Source organism: Apostichopus japonicus, chromosome 13 (assembly GCF_037975245.1).
Source record: "Apostichopus japonicus isolate 1M-3 chromosome 13, ASM3797524v1, whole genome shotgun sequence".
Classification (NCBI taxonomy): Eukaryota; Metazoa; Echinodermata; class Holothuroidea; order Aspidochirotida; family Stichopodidae; genus Apostichopus; species Apostichopus japonicus.
This window is the reverse complement of record NC_092573.1, coordinates 8,443,560-8,465,346: the sequence shown is the minus strand read 5'-3', so window position 1 is coordinate 8,465,346 and position 21,787 is coordinate 8,443,560. Positions and strand designations below refer to the sequence as shown.

Genomic DNA, 21,787 nt, shown 5'->3' with positions numbered 1-21,787 from the left:
ATAAAATAACATCCTGTCACACAGTTCAATTAAGTTTCCAAGTGAATGTTATATAATCTTTTGTCCAAACAGGACAAGGTGTCCTCTACGCATAAACAGCAGAGATTATTGCACAAGGGCACCTTTCATCCAAATAAACTGAAATAACATTTCAAGATTTTACATTTCAAACTTTCTATTTATTGTTCTCTTCAGCACCTTGGACAAACAAACAAAAAAGACAAAATTAAATTAAAATATAGAGTAAGACTTACTTGAATTCCTCTCTCAGATGCTAGCCTTGCGAGTTCAATAGCATTATCAACCTAAACAAAAATAAATTAAATTGATTGATCGATTTTTTTTTTTTATGATTTTTTTAACCTTTCACAAAAGTGTTATTACAGCTACGGTATTGTACGACTCAAACCCGATTTCGGGGAACAGAGAAAGCCATGGCAGAGATAAGTACATCTCTGTAATCAATTATAGCAAAGTAATTTGGAAAGGCAATGGCAAAAGAATAAACATTGACACGTCTATCTATTCATCCAAGCCATCCATTGTTAACGAGGAATACTCAAGACAGATTGACCACAACTAATAATAATCATGTTTTGCACAAATCAAGGTACACGGTATTGTTTTAGAAAATATTCTTGATATACCTTATGGAAATAGATTGGAGAATGGTGAAAAAGGGGGAGGATTGCTGAGTTCCTATCCTGCAACACTAGGTGTTGTGCATTCTTGAAACAAAACAACAAATTGTAGGCTGAAATTTTTACAGCTTATAAGATTTTAATATCAAAAAAAAATAAAACTGTTAGCAAACTGCTTATCCACTAGAGAGCCTGTGTAATAGAATGTGTAAAAGTAAGTTGGCCTGACGTTTCGATCCTAGCAGGATCTACTTCAGAGGCTAAATGACAAGTAACAGTAACAGAAGGGACAAAAACACGCACAGAATACAGACAGGTTAATGAGCACGGTGAACACAAAAGAGATAGATGTAAGGGGATTATAAGTGGACAAGGATGGAGAGAAAGATTTTAAAATAGCTCATATTTCTGTGTTCCTATACTGCACACTAGGTGTTGGGCATTCTTGAAACAAAACAACAAATTGTACACTGAAATTTTTACAGCTTATAAGCTTCAATAAGCTAATAAGCTTTAAAAATTTGAAAAGAAATTCGAACTAGAATAATGTTACATAATGCAGTCATTGTAAGGTTACCTGATGTGACTGGTTCTCAATTTCCCTGATTCTGAAGGAGTACCAATCAGTGACCATCTCCTTGGTCAAGGTGTCTGACCTGTGTAAGAAGACAAACAAAAACAAAGAAATATAAAGGTATATAATCAAGCATTTTACAAAATATGATAACAAAATATACTGTTTAAGTTTTCCATTATTCATTTACTTATAAAATTTACTGTTGTCTCATTAACACAACAAAATCCTGTGCCATACTCCAAATGAGAGCGTTAAAAAAAATAAAAAATCCTGGGCAAACAGATTTTTAAGGGGTAATTTCCAAAAAACTGTCTTTGCAAAAGACTGTAAAAGATGAAATATAAGCTGACATTGCAAGCAGTGTGAAGTTTACAACACTGGTTAATTTGCAGGTGCATGCATTTCTCTTTTGTACTTTTCTTTTTTTAAGGGGGGCGGGGAGAGGGGTAGATACATACCTAAATCTCTTCATGAGAGGGTTATCATCAAAGAACTCTTCTCCTGGGTCTTGCAGGTCAGGGTGTATTATGTTCATCACTTTTGGATCTTCCGACCAGTCGGATTCCCGGAAGCTCTGTTCCGCCCACTCGTAGACTTCGTCCGAGTCCGCACTGTGGAAAAAATCACAATGGACTAATTTAGCGTACTCACAAAAAACTCGTTTATCAGATGAATTGAATAAAGCATCATGATATTGGGTACCCATCAATTAATAAAGAATGGAAATAACTTTCAATATTCAAAGATTTGACCAAGAAAAGAGGAAAAACCTGGCAAACTTCACCCCAGGTTTGATTTTACAAGAATGTAGTAGCTTTTTGGACTGCCCCAAAATCTTGGTTGTCCCTTAATACTTTATACCTAAACTATAACCACCCAGACCCGGGTCCTCAGAGAATGAGTAATAAAATGTGCACAACTTCATCATTGTGCTTCTTGTCCTCGTGAAGCTACATATGACAAGAACAGACATTCAAGATAATTAAATAATATACATATATATATAAAATCAAGGGGTAAAAGAGTTTGACACATTTCTCACAAATTTCTGGGGATTTTTCAAAACAGAAATTTCAAAAATATTGCGTTTTCAGCCACCTCTCAAAAATTAATATCAGTCTTTTACCGTCTATCCATACCTCATTTCTGGCAACAGCTGCTTGTATTCAGATGGTGGAGTCGTTTCGGGGAATTCGCTTAAGATCATCAACCAGTAGGGCAGTAATTCCTTTCCATGGAAGGTGAGCAAAGTGTCGACTTCCTTACAGTCAGATTTCTAAATTGTAAGAAAACCAGTAGTTTACAATGTCAAAGTGGCAAGTACACATCTACCAAGAGCCTTAATTAGATATCTTATCTTTTACAAAAAAAAATCTTTCAAATAATGCCTTCCATAGGTAGAAAGTACCAATGTGGCAGGCAGTATTCCATGTCCAGTTTAAGGGAAATCAAAGTTTCATCTTGAGAATGACTTCATAGCAGGTAGATCACCCTACTAGAAGTAATCTTATCTTATTCCATACTGTACACTCAATGTATATGCCTTCTTCCATATAGACGTTGTAGTGCATGCACTAACTAACTTCGTTGATTGTTACGCCACATCGATAGCTTGCTGTTTTTGCCATTTATTGTGCAATCTTTCGTTATCTCGATTTTATTTATCTGTTTTACCAATTTTAGGGTTTCTGACGTATTTTGAACACTGTGTGTGTAATGTCTTAGCAACATTTTTATCCTGGTATTCATTATATTTTGAATCTTGTTTTTATTTTTCCACTCGTTTTGACTTTTGAGCTCTTGTTTTTACCCAATTTTTATTGAATTGTTATGATCAGTGGCTGAATAAATATCTATCTATCTATCTCGGCAGGCTGTGGAGTAAACTGTTCAAGAGCTAAGGTACCTACATAGATGGTGGTTGCTACTAGTAACTATATATAGATAGGGTTGCTATGTGCAGACAGGATAAGCAAGAAGCCCTTTTTATTCCATTTATCATAATCTCTGTATAAGTGTTTACTCAGCTAGTATACTACTCTAAGCTAGTAAACAGTTATAGACATCAAGGTTTTATCAGACTTGTTTCAAGTATAATTCGTCTTTTCCAAGTATTCTTTCTTCATATTTCCATGCCTTCTTCCTGCGGGTTTGTTTCCTCGTAGTCAATGAGCTAGATGAACAACCTTCTGCACTTTCTGATGGTCGTCGTGTGTACTTATTTTAATTTCGTATACCAGACGACTGTATCGACTCTCAAGTACATGTAATAATAAGCTCACCCTTGCGTATTCCACTGCAAGTTCAACGATGTTTCTTGACCTGAACTGATGGTAATCGTCTTCAGAGTAAAGTCTAGCGGCTCTCTCTTCTCCACCCTTGATGTCCTGGTGATGAGGGTAAAATGACAAGAATATTAAAGAAGAAAACTGAGGAAGGAGGGAGTGGTTGGGAGGGTGCGGCAGGGTGGGTGGGGGAAGGGGGGTTGGGTGGGGGCAGCAGTGTGGGTGGGGGAATGGGGGTTGAAGACAATGGAAGAATAGACAGGAAGGATTAAAGTAAACTTCACATTTTGCCTTTGCTTCAACATATTCGTGATAGCTATCGTATTGAGCCAGACTCATTCTAATGATACACTATGCTTATTCTTATTATTACAGAATCAGTGGGCAAAATACATAAACCGTACTATAATTTATATTGCAGTAGAACATCAAATCATGCACAAAACAGGACCCCTTTAAAAAATATGAGAGAAAATACCTGGACGAGAGGAAACCGAGGTGAGGAGGGCGGAGCGGGGGAGGGGGGAGGGGTGGTTGACGTTATCTGTATTAAAGTATTGTTAACATGGCAGTGCAAGATAAAAGGCCCGGGAATATAGTTAAGTAATGCAGTATGGTTCCAAAGTGATATGTTATATCAATATTTGGTGACAGAATTATTACTATAAAATATATGAAATAAATATATAATAAAATAATGCCAAAGTTTAGTTCATCAGAACCCTTACCTCATATGTTTTGAGTCTGTCAAGATACGAAAGAAGACGCAGCCTGCAATTGATCAATTCCTTCTGCTCAATATTGAGACTGAAAAAAAAAATAATAATAATAATTCAGCAAAACAGTGACATTGATCTACTATTAATAGGTACCATGTTTATTCAGAAACAAAAACAAATCGTAATACCTGTCACCTAGAGATGAACAATGAAACTCCCAGGCTAGTAAACCTTCCTATGACAAGAACTCAAATTGGCCCATTTACCATCCCCTCTCCCCTCCTCCTCCCCTCCTCTCCCCTCCCCTCCACCTCCTCTCCCCCTCCCCTCTTCTCCCCTCCTCTCCCCCTCCCCTCCCCTCCTCTCCCCTCCCCTTCCCCTCCCTCTCCCCTCCTCTCCCCCTCCTTTCCCCATCCCCTCCTCTCCCCCTTCCCTCCTCTTCCCCTCCCCCCTCTGATTGAAAGCTCGTTATGAAGCTGTAAATTGTCCCATTTACCGTCCCCCCTACCCTCCTCTCCCACCCCCTCCCCCCTCCGATGAAAAGCTTGTTATGAAGCTGTCATCACCTGTTAAAGTCAACTTCTTTGACGTGTTTCTGCTGGTATTCTCTCATCCGTCTGGCTAACACCGTAGCTTCATCTTCATTAAAGTTTGCCGCCTCCCAGTCTTCAGATGTATCCATGGTTTCATCTCCGTCATCCAATGAACAATCAATAAATCTGAGTGGAAAGAAACGACAGACCGAGCGCAAAAGTCAATGCGTGCCAGTAAAGCCTATTTATTAAAGTGATGAAAAAATAGGATTTCATTGTAACCATGGTGATTTCCACAACCAGTCTCTGTTTTGTACGGTGCTTGCTACGTTTCTTCTTCTGACACATCCTTATTTCTTGTACCACCAGCAAGGAAGACAATTGGCAAACAAGCATTCAGTTACATTGGTCCAAAGCTATGGAATGATTTGCCAAAAGACATCAGGACCAGTCCAACGCTGCCAATATATAAATGTCATTTGAAGACGTATTTTTTAAAGTTATTTTACGTAATATTACCTTTAATAATCTCTTGTTTGCTATAACCTCTTATTGTACTTTTATAACCTCCTATTGTATTTTTTATAACCTTCTATTGTATTTTTAATAACCTCTTATTTTTTTTTACATTTTTTGTGTCGGTATTTTAGGATTATTTTTATTAGGTTATTATTTGTTTTCACTGTATTTATTTCCTTTTTATCGTTTTATTCGATACTTTTTGTGATTAAGCGCTATATAAATGACATATTTGTTATTTATTAAAAATGGGGTTTTCAATGACATGCACATATTTTTTAGTCAATATGTGTAACTATGAATTTTTATTGCCTTAAAAATAACGACTGTAAATGATCATGTATCATCAAAAGGGATTTGTTTTTAAACATTACCCCTCTGCACTAGTTTCCCTCTCCCCACACACTTAACCCACACAAATCTTGTTTATCTGTAGCATTGTACTTAACGATAGGTAGTACTTGTGCTTCGTTATTCATCACACAGGGTGACTAAGAAAAACATGATCGATAATTATTACTCTTTTTTTCTTAAAGTAACTGATATATTTGTGACGTTAACAAGCGTGAACACAAAAGATGAAATAAAGATACTAAAACTAAAAATCAGCAGGTAATACCTCAGAGACACAAACAAAAAGGACGTTAGAGTACGTACGGGATCGACAATATCTGTCCAGAAATGAAAAGTAATTTGGGAATAAATTCTGATAAATCAGAAAGATCTAAATCTTGTCCTTCACCTGCCATTATCCTCTCCATTTCTGATAGTAATGAGGGCCTTAACGTCAGTTCCAGAGAGTCCATATTCCAAGAGCTCTCTCGCAGCATCGATATCCTCGGGGACTCTTTCCAAACATTCGTGTAGCACCCAAGACCGCTTGGTGATCTTACTCTATGGAAGACAACCAAAGGAAAAAATGTCTACTTGTAATAAATACTCACCGACAAATCATCCCGTTTCACGTACTGACAAATGTTATATCACGGTCCAAATCATTTCACTGATTTGAAAACTGAATTTTTGATCACAAATGATATCTTTCTTAGCAGTCTCCTAGCTTTATGTTACAGACAACAAATTATATTTTATTGCCGTCCTATTTTTAAAGGATGTAGAACAATTTTAAGGGCGTATAGATGTTTAAAACACCATCGTAGGACAAAATAAAATAATATGCATATTCGTCAGTACGCGAAACAATGGATGAAATATCAAGAACTATTTTCAATATCTAACAATTTTAGTACTACACAAAATAGTACCAGAAGTTTCCAAATCTTTTTCCCAAAGACTGTTAATGCTCCCAGATAATAATGGATCCAATTAGATGATTAAGTTACTCAGAGACAATATGTCCTGAGGGTGCAGCAGATGAAGTGTACATTGCTTGAAAACGGTTGGTGAGTTTAGTCCTTCTGGAATATTTGCAAGTGGGACAATATTGCAGAAATTTTACACAGGGAATAACTTATCCGGTTGCATCCTGAAGATGCTGTTGTGATATGGGCAATCTGCTATACATCTGCTATATATGGGCAATCTGCTATACAAGTTCACAGATGTTTAGCATCTTCCGTACATAGGAACCACTGATAGCATTTTATATGAGACACAGTTCGGAACATTCAAAACTGCTACGCAAAATTTTGAACACTAAAATGATTCCCTGGTATATCGGTGAGCTACTCTGGCTGGTTGTGCACAACAACATCTCCTGAAGCAAACATGCATGAAAGAGAACTGATATCATTACTGGTATTTGTGTCATCAGTTTTGCATATAACAAATACTGAGTAATCTTATGGAACAATGCATTCAGTTACTTGAAAGAAATACAAGCAGCTGATCTGTTATCTGAGGAGTTTTGTATAATTTTAAGAAAATGCAAAAGCAAGTGGCTATCTTGGATTGGACGTGCTAAGGGATGATGTGACTCTAGGTATAAAATACAAGATTAAGATGGAGGAAAAAACAGTAAACCTTACAAGGTAATCTTGAATGGTTGCCAGGGAGACAGGATATTTCTTCCACTGAGTTTGGTAGACCAAATCGGTATCCAGAGCAAATCTCTTAGCAACGGCCAAAGCTTCTCCGTATTCTTCGTTTTGAATCTGTTGAAGACAGAATCGGTGTTAATTAATGAAAGGTTTTATTTCCTGAATATTTCAACAGTGAAGCATCAGACTGGACCATGCAAAGGGTGGAGTTCAATGGTCTTTAAAATGCTTCAATAGAACAGAACAACATTTTAAATATAAGCAGATGATATGTTTTAATCAAACATTGATTCTTTTATTACATGTGACCTTACAATATCTTTGTCAACAGTTGGCATTTAATGGTGGAACATGTATTGAAGAAAGGAAGAAATTTGTTATCAATAATGTTGGTCTTAAGTTTAAGCCAGCCACACACTGCCCCACTATATGCCACCTAACTCGACTGAACCGTTGTAACATGGAACATCGTGGATAGTGGGGTGCTTTGCATACATCTGCGAAAGGTTATGGGTCACTTCGTCTTCAGTCGGTGGAATCACGACATCGGCTCCCCCACCACCCCCCCCCCATAACAGGCGGCATTGTGTTCACAAGGTTCACAACTAAAACTCCTCAGTACGAACAAACATAAGCGATCGCAGGGAATTATTACAGTTCGCATGAGTGCCGGTCATGAACAGAAAACATTCATTTTGTGTCCTCATCAGTTTATATGCCATTTAGGTGCCATTTGTAAGACATCGGTCTTGCAAACTACAAAAGACATTTAGTTGGGTAGTTAAAGGCCAACTTCTTAGGATAGAGAAGATGTCTCTGAAACCCACTTTTTCAATGACATGAAGAGACTTACCCTCCTGGCATAGAGTTCTTGAGGAGTTGTCTCATGCAGACTAACCAATCGGTATGTATGCTTCATGACTCTGTTGTTAAGTTGTAAAACAAAGGAAGCAACATTTATATACCTAAATCTGCATCAATTTGCATATAAAGTTACTCTTAATGGACAGACATGTGAATATAAGAAATGGATTCAGTTCAACAATTTGTATCTGTTTTAATTTTTTGGCTAGATTCTAAGTTTTAATGACAATCATAAACATGAATAGAACCATCTCAAATGGATTATATTCAGCAAAAAATTAAAGATGGAAACTGATGAAATTATTGTTATCAAAATGCACTTAATTTATTTATTTCATAAAACCATAACAATAGAATATTAAAGGTATAGGACACACGCACACCCAAAAAAAGGCCAAAAAAAACTTACTTTGTCTTCTTCCTGGGAGGTTGAAATCTTTCGCTGTCTGTGATAAAATAGAGGGCCTGTGGGAATAGAATTTTGATCAAACTAACCACCAAATAAAGATGAATAGAAGGGGGAGGGGAGAGGAGGAAGGAGAAGGGGAGGAGAGGATAGGTGAAAGGGTTCACATTAAAACAAAGAAGTACAATAAAACTGGAACTATGTGGAGTCATCGGAACCCGATGCTGTCATGACATGAAAAAGATCTGGATAATACGGTTTGGCACACTTTGAGTATACATTTTATTTTGACAAAGATGTATGTATTTTAGATCCTCCTGCAAGCAGGAACTCGCGAAGAAGCCATCATTGGCTTATCAAAGCTGCAAGCTGACCATAATCAGTCTCTTAGATTCATATTTAACATCCATGACTATGAATTGTCAACAACTCTGTAACTGGACGACATACATTAATCTTGGAGTGACTCGAACTCAGGACATTATGATAGATAGCACAATATTGTACAGAACTGTATTCAAAATACTTTTCAATAGGGGCTTTGAAGTTGAGATAACAACACCCTAACACATTGAACTGTACCGAAAGAAAGTGTGCAGTGTTATAGAATTAAAAATAATTTTTGGGCCTGGACATTAGAAGTATGCATAATCAATGTTACATTGTATGTTTAAAGAAATAAAACCTCTGAACTGAAACCTCGAATTCTTTCGGTTTTCCGTACCTGTCTGATATACCCTGTTGATCGTGAAATGTAAGACAGGTCTTCATCATCGTCCTCCTCCTCTTCTTCGTCACTTTCAATGAGGGCGCTATTTATTCCATCTGAATCCACACTCTCAGATAGGTGACGATGTCCAGGGGGAACAGCCCTGGTATCGCACTAACAAAAGATGCCAAAAAAAAGAGAAAGTTCCCATGTGGTTGCCATCACAGGTATAGGGCCCATAGAGTAAATCAAGATGTCCATTGACAATTTTGCCTTGTGTGGTTTCGATGTTATTTGCATATTGAGAGGTCGAATTAGGGTCAGAACTGACCTTGACCAAGTGTAATTTGAGGCATGGCACACATGCAAGTTTCCTGTATTTAGAATGCTTACCGACTGCGGGAGCTTATCATTTAATTTCTGTTCTGTTCATCATTGATCCTGTTACACATGTTGCTACGGATAGTCTAACATATCTTTCACTGTGATTCAATAAATGAGTAAAAACACTTTTGATGATCCTTCCTTTCTTCCATTACTTGAGCTAGATCTCGGTGACACAAGATGTAAACTGAACATAGAAAAGTCAACATGGGATTTCTGCGTATCGAAAAAAATTTACTCAATGATGGAAAGAAAGCTTTCGAAGAGACAGTGTCTTTAACGCTGATGAGAAACTAAAATATATATTGGGAAATTAATGAAACTTAACAGCTATAAGATGAAGTTAAAATTCTGGCAAAATATACAGAGCTTGCAGCTATGGACAAGAAACACACTAAGTTTGTATGACTTTTTTCTGGAACATTTCCCTACCTCTAGGGCAAGAAAACCTTTCCCGAATCTGGGAGTGAGCCTGGGCGCCGAGTCGAGTTGCTCTGCTGCATCTCCGAGTCTATTCTTCAGGTCAGAGGAAGAACAGACGGCCAGAGCACCGGAAAAACGAGCTAGAATGAGACTCTGGAAGATAGAGAAGATAGAATTCTGAGTGAGTAACACTTCCAAAAACATTAATAAGCAGCATCTCTAGGAACAAATGGCAGTTGTCAATTTGAAATATTAGTTTTGGAAAATCTATCATTATGAACTGAAAAACTCACGTAAAAAAAAAAAAAAAAAAGATATCAATGATGATCATGGATAAATTACTGTTTAATATTTCTAATTACTGCCACTGTTCGTGGTTTAGAAGTTGACATCTTGGTATTAATACTTCCGTCAACCATATTGTAAGCTCGAGCACCACAGCAATGGTTTCCAGACACCCTACTCAACAGACACTGTAGTGCAACTGTGTCGAACAAAGTCATTTGGACTATCGATGAATAGACAGTTCTTCAACGATTTTTTATGTCCTATTTGGCAAAATAGAAATAAACTAGGACACAGAAGACTGCATCCCTCATAATGTTAACAAAATATATCAAGTCAAAATTTATGGAATATTGATTGGGTTTGAGCATAACCTGGGCTACCAGAGTCTAAACTCTCTAACTGGGGTGGAAGAAAATCTGTTGCCGCACTATGTACAAAGACATTACTAGATGCATGCGCATTTTACATTAACATCAAAACCTAAACAACGACATGCAGGAGATTAAACTTGATCGTAACTGAAATACAGAGAGGAATTTGACACAAATTTGTTTAACAAATATAACGACAAAATATCTATTAATTGCTACGATGCGACTCACAGTTTCGGACCAAAAGTTGACATCTGCCAGGGTGTCGGATGGTTGCCCTGGTAACAAAGTAGAACCGTTTAGAATTCATGAGAGAGTACTTGATAGAACATAATTCAATAGAGAGGTTATAATGTCGGCATGGAAGGCAGGTATTTTATGACACTAAGCAGCCATACATGCAAGTAGGAGAATCCGAATGGCTTATAACTTACAACTCATGTCGGGCTGCTATCAGATTTGACAGTACTAGCTCATTTTCCTTTTTCAAACATTTTGGAAGACCAATTCAGATGGGAAACCATGGGATACCCCCTGGGGGAAGACCCCGCCCTTAACCCATGACCTCCCACATGCTAGGGTTTCACTGCTGCTAATGGCACCGCCTCCATCCACTCAAACGTTACAGTTAACATGCTTATTCGATAATGTGGTTTTAATTCTGGATCTTTCTTTTAAGACTTTTTTAAGGCAAACAAAATTTGGTGCAAAATGAGGTCTTACCTTCTTGAAGCTTTCTCTTCTTCGTAGGCAACAAAGAGTTAGAGCCTGACTCCTCCAGTTTCGGCTAGATGGAGGGAAGGGAAGAAAAAAGAAAGAGAGAGAGATATAATGAGATATAACTTATTACAGGTGACAACAAATTGAGATGTTTTAAACTTTTACCCTCTCAACTAAACCATGATGGTTGACACAATACCAATGAAGGAAATACACAGAAATGTAATTCTCTAATGATCTGTTCTCCCCAATTAATTCATAGTAATATATTATAGTTCTGTCGGTAGTCGACGACCTGGAGGCGTAGCATGGAGGCTTCTTGTTCTTCTACAATGACTGCATTTGAAGCATTAGGAATTGAATCCGTTCAAAAGCTAACTATTCAGCAATAAATGTATAAATCTGCGTACGTTGGTGAAAATGAGATTGCAGGTGTACTGATGCATAGGCAATCATGTCAAAAAATAAATAAATAAAGAAAGCTGCAGCAAGACTGAAGATGACAGTGCCTATTGTGTGTAACTGCATAGCACAAAAGGTTAAAGGGTGTGAAGACTCGCGCAAAAAGAAACGTCTAATGCCGGTAATCTGACCTACTTGCGAATGAGGTGTAACAGAAGTGTTAGACACCACCATCGATCCCAGAAAATACACACACACAGCTTGCTGCCGTCGGTAATTATACACTAGAGTACAGTCAGTACATACAGCTGCGGTCAATACCCACAGCACACTGTACAAACAATACAGGGATGGACATCTCAGGTCCAGCTAAAGATAACAAGGTATCACGTTTCATTACTGTACCGTCTGCATTTTGTAGCGACACAAACAAAACGTCACTTGCAAGCAACCGAAAGTTAACTTTTTCAGATGGCTGCACGCGGTTCGGGGCGAGTCTTCAATGCCTTTAAACCCTATGCAGCCTGGCTGCACGATGCTGCAGCCCCTCAGCATCCTACTTTTGACGCAGTCCTTGACTGATCTGTAACTGACATCATACCAACAAACATGATTACCCACTAAAAAGCATTTAACTTTGTAAAAATCTCAGTTCATTCCGACAATTCACTGATCTCTGACAATTTGAAGAACCTGCAAAGACTTTTTTTTTTCTTTGAAAAAGCCAGAACTGTTTCTTCTGTTTTCTAAATTCCACAGTACCTGTTCATGTTTAGGCCAAGCCTTCTTTCTTCTCATTGAAGGTACATCCCAGAGACCCAGCAGACCAGATTGATGAATGGTAGCTAATACAGTCCCTTTAGGAGATAGACACATCTTAAAAATGCCATCCTGTTGGAGAAAGCAATATAACTAAATTAAAGACGAAACACCTTTAATCATAAACCAAATACTAAAGCAAATTAAAAATGGCTCTTGTTAACCAGAAGTGTTGATACAAAATTCCCCAAAGTTGAAAAAAAAATGGATAATAGCTAGGCTTTCATGGTTCATATGAAGTCTTTTACATGAATAACAGCAACAAGAAGAGTGATGATGGGAATAGATCAAAACGGCCAGGCACTAATATTCCCTATCCACTACAGATGCAGCATGGTTAGGACTTTGTTTTATATTAAAAGAAATTAGAAGGACACACTACTAGGACAGCATTAAAAGACATATCCTATTTTCCTCCGTCTAGCATCTTACAGTACTCCATACAAATTTCAAACTGGAAACCCAGTAAGATATTACAAAAGAATAAAAATTAATAGAAATCAAGCTATAAAATTACCATGGCTTTCTTCAACAGCTACCTTCTCAATTTGAATAATATTTCCTTTAGATATGAGATGTAAGATTTTTCATTTTATACTACCAAAATGATAAAATAATTGTAGATCATAAATCATAAATTGCACCTGTTCTTGAGACTGAAGAAAGTAGTTTCCAACAGTTGATATCCTAGATATCCTCTTTAAGATGCTCTTCCTTCCTCCCTATCAGAAAAAACAAAAGCAAAATATTCTAACAATGAAAGTATAAATGGTTTATGTTGGGTGAGATATCATTTTTCAACTGCATGGTCTGTTATATTTTAGAGTGTTAAAGTACATTGGCTGCTACAAGTTAAAGCGCTGACAATACAGGTAGTCCAATACGCAGCTTAGCATTAACTGCATCATGACTGTCATTTACTTTCAAACAACATGGGGATTTTTGCCTCATACCCGTTTTCATAGTGACTGTATCTGCCAGATCTAGCTTAATACACACACTGCATTTTACAGATTTTGTAATCTTTACTAGGAAGTGGCCATGTCGTGTTTCCATTTCATTGTGTCTGTGCCATCTAACATCAGAAATCTATTCTGAAGTGAGGAAGTCAAGTCCATTTTTAAAGTTTTGATAACAAAATTTAAATAGTGTTATACGACACTGTGATGTCTGTACTGAACGTTTTGTGACTTTATACTCGCATTAAAAAATATTCCAGTTTAAAACTGTCATATCAACTGACATATATGTATAACATGTTATGGTGAGATTCTGAAATCCTGATACCTGCATTAACATGTTTATTTTTTAACAACCCAGTACCGTACCTGCCCATATTCTCGATCATAATCTGTGACCAGCTTATAGTATGGAGCTACAGAGAGATCTCTCCAGGCAGTCAAGCCTTGGTTAGTTGCCATGACAACATTGTCTGCTTGGTTGGAACTCTCCTCTGACAGTCCACCGATGAAGAGTAGTGCATGCTGGGTATCGTACGCGGCACAGCTGATGCCTTGTGGGTAATAACTACTGAATAGAAATGTGTGACTCTCCTGAAATTCAGAAGGACTGTTGTAGAGAAAAGGAAAAATGGAAGAATGTTTTGGAATTTTATTAAAATGTCAGTCCCACAAGATATATACATTTTGATAAGGGAGGTTTTTCAATGTAATCTAACTACTTAAATTAAAATTAAAATAATCCACCACATATATCTTCACATCGACCAAAGCTATGTTGTTAAATTTTAACGGAAGTCAGATGTTGACTTCTTGGAAATATCTATAAGGTCACATAGCATCCACATCTTCTTCATCTAATATTTCATCAGGAAAGATAAACACAAAATTCACGTTACAGTTGTGACATATATATATATCGATTAACAAACGTTCGAGAATAAAGTTGTTATAAACATTTTAAGTCTCACACCTTTAATGAGACAACTACATAAGACCCTCTGTTCAAAAGCTGACCGAGCACAATAGCCATAGACAAGAATAAACTATGACCTCTGACCTCTCACATATGGGAGAAATATTCGACCAAAGAGAACTATGAGTTTTCTAATCACAGTTTAAGGGGGGTGGGGTTGGGGCAGTGGGGGGGACAGGGAACCCATAGTACACCTACCTAACAAGATAGCAGCGGAGTGCTCCATGGTAGTTGATCACAAGCAGTTCAGCAGACCTGTTCAGAAATGCAATTTTGAGTCAAAAATGAAAATGATATTGCCATGAAATTTGTGAGTAAAATTCTCAATATCGCCATTATTTGCAAATGCACTAAGATCTATTTAACTAGAAAAGAAACTCCCATTTGTCAGTTTATTTTTATATCCTATTTCGTATACTTTCTTGGAACTAAGGAAATTACCGGTGATTTGGCTATTTCTCCCACAAACTCCTTAGTAGAGATATAAATTTACAGTTAGGAACATAGATGAAATTAGGATTCAATCTGGCAGACAATTTTAGACTGGGCCTTTCACTCTTCTACTCACAATCAAACATGTAACATTTTGATGGCTTGCGATTAAGGAGTATTTTTTTCCAATGAATAAATTTAAGTAGTTTACACCTGCTAGTCAAGAATGGCACTTGACTGCTGTGATCATCAGAGTAAGAGAGGGCAGTATTTACTTTACCATTTGGCAGTCTGCTTGTATCCAGTGAAGATGAGGCCAGCAATTGCACAGCTGAAATCAACTAATGTATCAACAGAGGCCTGCTCTGTCTGAAATGAGGTGGAAAAAAACTAGATATAAGTAAATTAAATAAGCAAAGATACCTTTTCAGAGCTGTAAGGGATCAAGGGTGAAAATGATAAGACTCCTTGAGACCCAGAGGATGTGTGTTGAGTAGAGAAACAATTAAACCAAGACAATCATATATTTGCCTGATTATACAAGGTTATCCATAAAATACTAACATGTGAGAAGGGTAAGAATCCCTACTGAAAGGAAACATTCTAAAGAACATTTTATAGTCATTTTTCCATGCATTTTTTCCATAATTAAAGAAAATATCTACAAATCTTCAAAGGAGAGCTCAGGGGCTTCCCATCAATAGAGCTTGTTATTAGAGCAGCATGAAGAGCTCCCTTGCACCATTATTCCCCCCACCCCCACCCCCCACCCCCAACATTTTCCAACCCCAAATAGACCTTACAAGTAATATCTACTCACTCTTTCAATAGTGTAAAGGTGATGGCCTGTGAGGTCAAAGACCCTGACATTTCCACGGCTATCAGCGCAAGCAATCATAGACGAGTCTGGACTCCAGGCAACCTGACGCCATTGTGGATGAGTATCTCTGGGGACTTGAGTGAGGAAAGATGCAGAAGAAACAATTAGAAACACTAAAAAAGTTCGTAAAGAACCAATTAGACAGAAACATGTCCAATATAGAGTTTATTGCGCTGGGAAAAGGTCTGAAGTTCATAGCAACTCCAGTAAAACCTAAACGAAGTGATCTTCTCAAGTCATTAAAAGACCTAAAAAGAAAAATGAGAATCCGCTTCATCATGCAGAATAAAATGCAAAAAGGGATTACAAAATTCCGTCTACCCTCTACATGGTCACCTAACATGACTTTTAGTAAAAACCTAGAGGACTACTTGGAAGCAACACAAACCGAAATGGCAAGTGTTACTATCCGAAACGCCAATAGCAACATGCATAAAGCAGAGCGTTTTGCACTAAATGCAATTAAAAATGACCGCTCTATTATTGTCAAACCCTTCGATAAAGGTAGAGGCATTGCTATAATGAATCACTCAGACTATCAGGCCGAAATTGAAAGGCAATTAGCTAGTCACCACTACGAAAAGTTAAAAAGTGATATGACGTTTCAAACTAAAAGTTTAGTCCAGGAAACACTAATTGAAATGTTCTCTGCAAAAGAGATCGATAAAAGCACCTTCGAGTACTTGTCACCATATAGCCACAAGATCTGCACACCGGTCATATATGTGCTACCAAAAATTCATAAAGCACCCCCGGCTAACTCAAAATTTGCCAGTAGACCGATAATAAGTGGAAACGGATCACCAACCGAAAAAATATTGGAATTTGTGGACTATTTCTTGCTTCCTATTGTAATAAAACAAAGCACTTATGTGAAAGACACAAATCACATTCTGCAAATTTTGGAAGCCACCCCGTTACCAAAAACGGTAGTACTTGCTACACTCGATGTCGTCGCCATGTATACCAATACTCCCCAAGAGGAGGCATTAGATATATGTCAAGAAGTCTATGAAAAGACGGAAAAAAGCGAATATGGAATAAATAAAATATCTTCCATATCCATGCGCAAACTAATGGAACTCATCTTAACAAGAAACTGTTTCGAGTTCAATAACCAACTCTATCTACAAAAGATCGGTTGCGCCATGGGTAGCCAAGCCTTTCCGGAAATCTGCGATATCGTCATGCATAGACTTGAAAACCAGATTTTACCGACAGATAATAAAATCTTAAAATGGCTCCGCTATAGAGATGACATTCTATTGCTCTACGACGGTACACATCAGGAACTTGAACACCTAGTAAAAAGGTTGAATGAAATTCACCGCTTCTTAAAGTTTACGGTAGAAATATCAAACACCGAGGTAACATACCTAGATTTGAAAATCTTCAAAGGTACAAGGTTTGAAACCAATGGGTTATTAGACACTAGTCCACACCAAACCCACGGAAACCTTCCAATACCTCGACAGAAACTCTGCACACCCACTTGCCACTTTTAAAGGCTTCATTAAAGGGGAAATATTACGATACGCACGTCTCTGTAACAACGAGACTGATTTCTTACAGAAAAAGAACGCGTTCACAGAGAAACTGTTACTCCGTAACTATAAGAAAGAGGAAATTGCCACAGCCACTAAAGGCATAAAATTTGAAAACCGTAGGCATTACCTCACTTCCAATCCTAAACAAAAGGAACCACCACTGGTGTTCAAGCTTACCTATACACCCCATATCAAAACCATGCATCTGAAAAAAGCACTTTTGAAACATTGGCAACTAATTTTGCAACACGCGGAATTATCCAAACTGTTTCCAAAAGAACCGATTCTTGCCTACAAAAGGGCCCAAAATCTCAAAGATTTACTTGTTAACTCAAGGTTTCGTACTAACGAAGAATCAGCTGACTCTCAAGGTTCACACGAAGCTCTTTTAGATGCTCTTATAGATGCACTATGAGTCCATAAAAACTCGTGCACAGAAAATAGATGCATTTTGAGAATGAGAGGCTCATGCCGAATATAAAATATTCAAAGGCTTACTACTGATGAAGCTCCTCCTATAAAAGTTGAGAGCAGAATCCAGTCTAGTTGGTCATAAGAACCTACGCTAGTCTTTCCTACTATTAAAAGTACACTCAATTCACCTAATAGGTGCAATTATGTTTCACCATGAGGAGCATGCTATAAGTTCATGTTCTTCGGGCCCTCCCTTAAAAATACTTCAGGTTCTTGGCCACTACGTTGCGTTAGATAGTGTAAAACCGCCTACACCCCCATTTCATTTCTTTACCTTGACATTTTCCGATGACGCTTTCAAACTCATCTCTGAACGTTCGAATTTCGATGTAGTTATCCTGGAGGACTGCAAGTAATTGGCCATCTCTGTTATCAGAAAATAATTATGAAATGTGAGAAACTAGTAGTCTGTTGAAAATTTGTGGACAAAGAGCAATGTTCAACATTCTGTGACAAACACTATTTCGATAGATGACCATAAAATAACTCTTTTATCAACAGATTTCTTTCAGAAACCCCAGAACATTGCAAACCTTGTAACCAGGGTTCACAACCCACTTTTTCATTCGGATACAAGCCAGAAACCAGCAGGGAAAGGATTTCAGAGGTCATTTGTTTGAATTCCATTCTAGCCATTTATTATCTTTGCTCTTTTCTCTTGTTTATAATTTTCCCTCTCTCTTTTCTGTTCTGCATTTTACTTATATCAAGTAGTATTTGATAAGAAGCGATGCTGATTTACTTCATCTCATTTTGACAGGATGTCTTACACTTTGTGTAGGCAGCTGTGATGATGGGTTTTAGGGGCTGTATCGATAAAAACAAAACTTACTCATTGGCAGAAAGATGCCAGCTCATTTGAGAATTAATAAGTCTGATGAGGGATGCTGGCAAGGAACATCGTGTCGCAGTTCTGAGACAAGAAAAACAGACAAGCGAAGAGTAAAACATTTGGATTAATCTAGGGAAGGTCATTGAAAAAGATGTAAGAGCAATTTCATTTTCTAATTATTGCTTATTTAAACAAACTTCTAATCTATCTTCAGCACAACAACAAAAAGCACAACAGAACAACTGTATTAAATCCTATAAATTATAGACTTATATGATAGATAGAGTAAGCTTGTGGTGCACAACTCCCCAAAATATTTAAGGTATTTAAACCCTGCTGCTGTTCAGTAGTCACTTTACTTAGGCTGCCATTTTGTAAATGCACAATGTACAGAATGTTATAGCTTCATATGAAATTTTTCACTATCCACATATATCCCCTTTAATATTTTCAAGGTGAATACAGGACACTGTCGATGCTGAAAAGTAGCAAACCTTCTCAAACATTTATCTTCCAATGTTCACTTTATAAATTTAAAATCAATTATGAAATATTGAGGGAAACTTACGTCAGGGGTATCCCTGTGCTGCGAAGCATTGTCCATCCCGTTCCTGGCGGTGGAAGGAAATAACGATATCTTGAAAACTGATTTATTTATCATACAAGCAGAAAGCCAACTAGCTTAGTGATTCCCTGCCACAGCTTGAATGAGAACATTCACCAGTAGCACTTAAAGTAACACTGTCGTACCTATCGATACCAAAGTTCATCAAAGCTTTTATAGTTACGGATAATCACGTTAAAAAGGTTGTCAGATATTGATCTGATCTGCATCAATTTCAATTGGGTTTTCTTGTAATGATCAACGGAGATCTACTGTGACTTACAGTAGTATGAAGTTAAACCAAGCAAAAAATTATTTTTTTAAGTTCTGGTGTTTTACAAGGTTTTCAGGCTGTAACCTCTGTTCATCTCATGATCACATATAATTTAAATAAATTATTTCTGGCATGGATGTAATATACTCACTGATGGCAGCAGACAGTAGTTTACTGCCGAATGAAGTCTGTTGATTATCAAGGATTACATTCGTCTGGAGATAAAAGTAGAAAGAAATAAAGAGTAAATTCTGAACTTCAAATTGTTTTGCATCTACTGCCAAACATACTGTAGTAAACTATAAAATTTCAAAAGTTTAACGAGAGCCAAAACAAAAAAAGTTTGTGGAGTCTGTGATATGAAAGATCAAAATTTATATGATGGTTTATATTAGCCACATGTGGCAAACTGGGATAACAATACTTGAATAACATGAAATGAGATCACTGTGTGTAATAAGATCTAGCAACTGTTGTTGCAAACATTAGGTGCTGCATAGTCATTACAGAAGTGAATTAGATGGGAATAAGAATTTTTTTTATGAGATAATAATTACACAAAATGTTATTAGATACATTGATGAAACATCTCACAAAGATCTCACAGTCCTATAGCATCAAAATATTGTACAAGCAGTTAACATATTTGAAAGTGGAAAAGATATTTTTTAGTGCCAGTCAGCTGGGCAAATAATGAAGATTTGTGTTTGGCAAATGAATACAAAAGTCCTGATTTCAGTATGGCCTATTATGTAAGCCTATGACAAAGCTCTGCATACATAGTCTGCATCTATCTTTGTTATAATTAGGCTTTCAGCTCTTGTACTTATATTGTCTTTTCGTATACACAGTTCACTGTGCATAGTATCTGTCTTTTATGCTCCAATATGAGATGTTCTCTTCACTCTCCACATAGGACAAACTTTATCATTTTACTACAGTAATGGAAAGGAAACACTGTCTGATAAACTTGTCTCACATTTGGCTATGCACAATAATTTTCAAAGTCAAACTATGAATACTAAGTTTACATAACTAGGCTTTGACCAAGGTCCAAACCATTTCTATCCAATAACATTTCTAATATTTGCTGTCTTATATCAGCTCATCTTTAAATAAGTTCCATAACAAATTTCACACCATATTAGGCCTAGCTTCCAAGAATATTGGCCTACACTTCCCACCTGGCTTCAAGTTCCACATGAATCAGTCATGAAACTGTAAACTGTATATTAGTACTACTAGTACAAATATCGATGGGCCACATTGTTCCATAACTCATCAGGTAGGGGGAATGCAAGTTTTAGATTTGGGGCACACATTTTTCAATTGTCATGAGGTTTTTTCTAATGACTATTTCACTTAGTAAGCTTCTCCCAGATTTCATTCCAATGTACAGTATGGACGGCTACTGACAGTCTCACACAGAATTGTGTTAAGTTGTAGCAGATCAGAAATGGTACTCAAGAATTCCCATGGCTTAAATGTGAAGACGATTCTATCCCTAACAGTTAGTCCGAGCAATCCTTACACTCAAAAGCATGGATATGTCTCATTTTATGACCAAAATGTATCAAAACCTAGCATTATCATGCTAAATAGTAAATACCCAAAGCTATCCTGACAAATCTCAACTATTTTTCGCGGAACTAGTTTCCTAGGGGCCTAGTAATAATCATCCTTACTGAGACTACCATGCAACCTCAATCAATGTAGTGTTACAAGGTACGTGGCAATCGATCGTAATTAATCTGAAAATCAGAGAAAATTGTAATTAAATCAACTGCAGCAATTACCAGAGGTTCTGGTTCTACTGTCCATTCCGCAGGAACGAGTAGATCGTATAGTATAGACTCTTCTTCCTCTTCAGCCATGTTTTTTTAAAACACAATCTGCGAGTAGAACCAGAAGGTAGGTACAAGTAGCCCAAATTGTATGGAACGCCAAATGGTCTCAACTTCGTAACGCTATTCCTGGTTGCCAGAAGTCCTGAGATCGACACACGTCGAATATATTTCTTTCTTTTTGTAAAAACATGTCATTAAAAGCATATTAACTCAAAAGTCAATTGAATTATTCCACAAAAAAATGGGAAGGAGGGAGGGAGGCATTCCATTGTTGCCCCTTCCACAGCTCTGTCGACCGTGGA

The 21,787-nt window shown here is 37.2% G+C and overlaps 1 protein-coding gene across 1 annotated transcript in view; it reads right to left on the bottom strand.

The window, feature by feature from the left end:
• Positions 1 to 21,563, bottom strand: part of LOC139978462 (NBAS subunit of NRZ tethering complex-like) — a 52,042-nt gene extending 30,479 nt beyond the window's left edge. The window contains exons 1-26 of the mRNA XM_071988717.1: positions 21,435 to 21,563; positions 19,790 to 19,853; positions 19,329 to 19,371; positions 18,761 to 18,841; positions 18,203 to 18,294; positions 15,848 to 15,981; positions 15,308 to 15,396; positions 14,794 to 14,850; positions 13,989 to 14,229; positions 13,305 to 13,382; positions 12,604 to 12,732; positions 11,443 to 11,506; positions 10,951 to 10,997; positions 10,070 to 10,213; positions 9,269 to 9,427; positions 8,548 to 8,603; positions 8,128 to 8,197; positions 7,263 to 7,388; positions 6,017 to 6,168; positions 4,789 to 4,941; positions 4,232 to 4,310; positions 3,501 to 3,605; positions 2,358 to 2,494; positions 1,677 to 1,829; positions 1,219 to 1,297; positions 255 to 305 (exon numbers count right to left, since the gene is read on the bottom strand). Of these exons, the coding sequence (XP_071844818.1) occupies positions 255 to 305; positions 1,219 to 1,297; positions 1,677 to 1,829; positions 2,358 to 2,494; positions 3,501 to 3,605; positions 4,232 to 4,310; positions 4,789 to 4,941; positions 6,017 to 6,168; positions 7,263 to 7,388; positions 8,128 to 8,197; positions 8,548 to 8,603; positions 9,269 to 9,427; positions 10,070 to 10,213; positions 10,951 to 10,997; positions 11,443 to 11,506; positions 12,604 to 12,732; positions 13,305 to 13,382; positions 13,989 to 14,229; positions 14,794 to 14,850; positions 15,308 to 15,396; positions 15,848 to 15,981; positions 18,203 to 18,294; positions 18,761 to 18,841; positions 19,329 to 19,371; positions 19,790 to 19,853; positions 21,435 to 21,512 (2,661 nt within the window). The 5' untranslated portion in view covers positions 21,513 to 21,563. The remainder of the gene's footprint in view (positions 1 to 254; positions 306 to 1,218; positions 1,298 to 1,676; positions 1,830 to 2,357; positions 2,495 to 3,500; positions 3,606 to 4,231; positions 4,311 to 4,788; positions 4,942 to 6,016; positions 6,169 to 7,262; positions 7,389 to 8,127; positions 8,198 to 8,547; positions 8,604 to 9,268; positions 9,428 to 10,069; positions 10,214 to 10,950; positions 10,998 to 11,442; positions 11,507 to 12,603; positions 12,733 to 13,304; positions 13,383 to 13,988; positions 14,230 to 14,793; positions 14,851 to 15,307; positions 15,397 to 15,847; positions 15,982 to 18,202; positions 18,295 to 18,760; positions 18,842 to 19,328; positions 19,372 to 19,789; positions 19,854 to 21,434) is intronic.
• Positions 21,564 to 21,787: the final 224 nt, after the last annotated feature.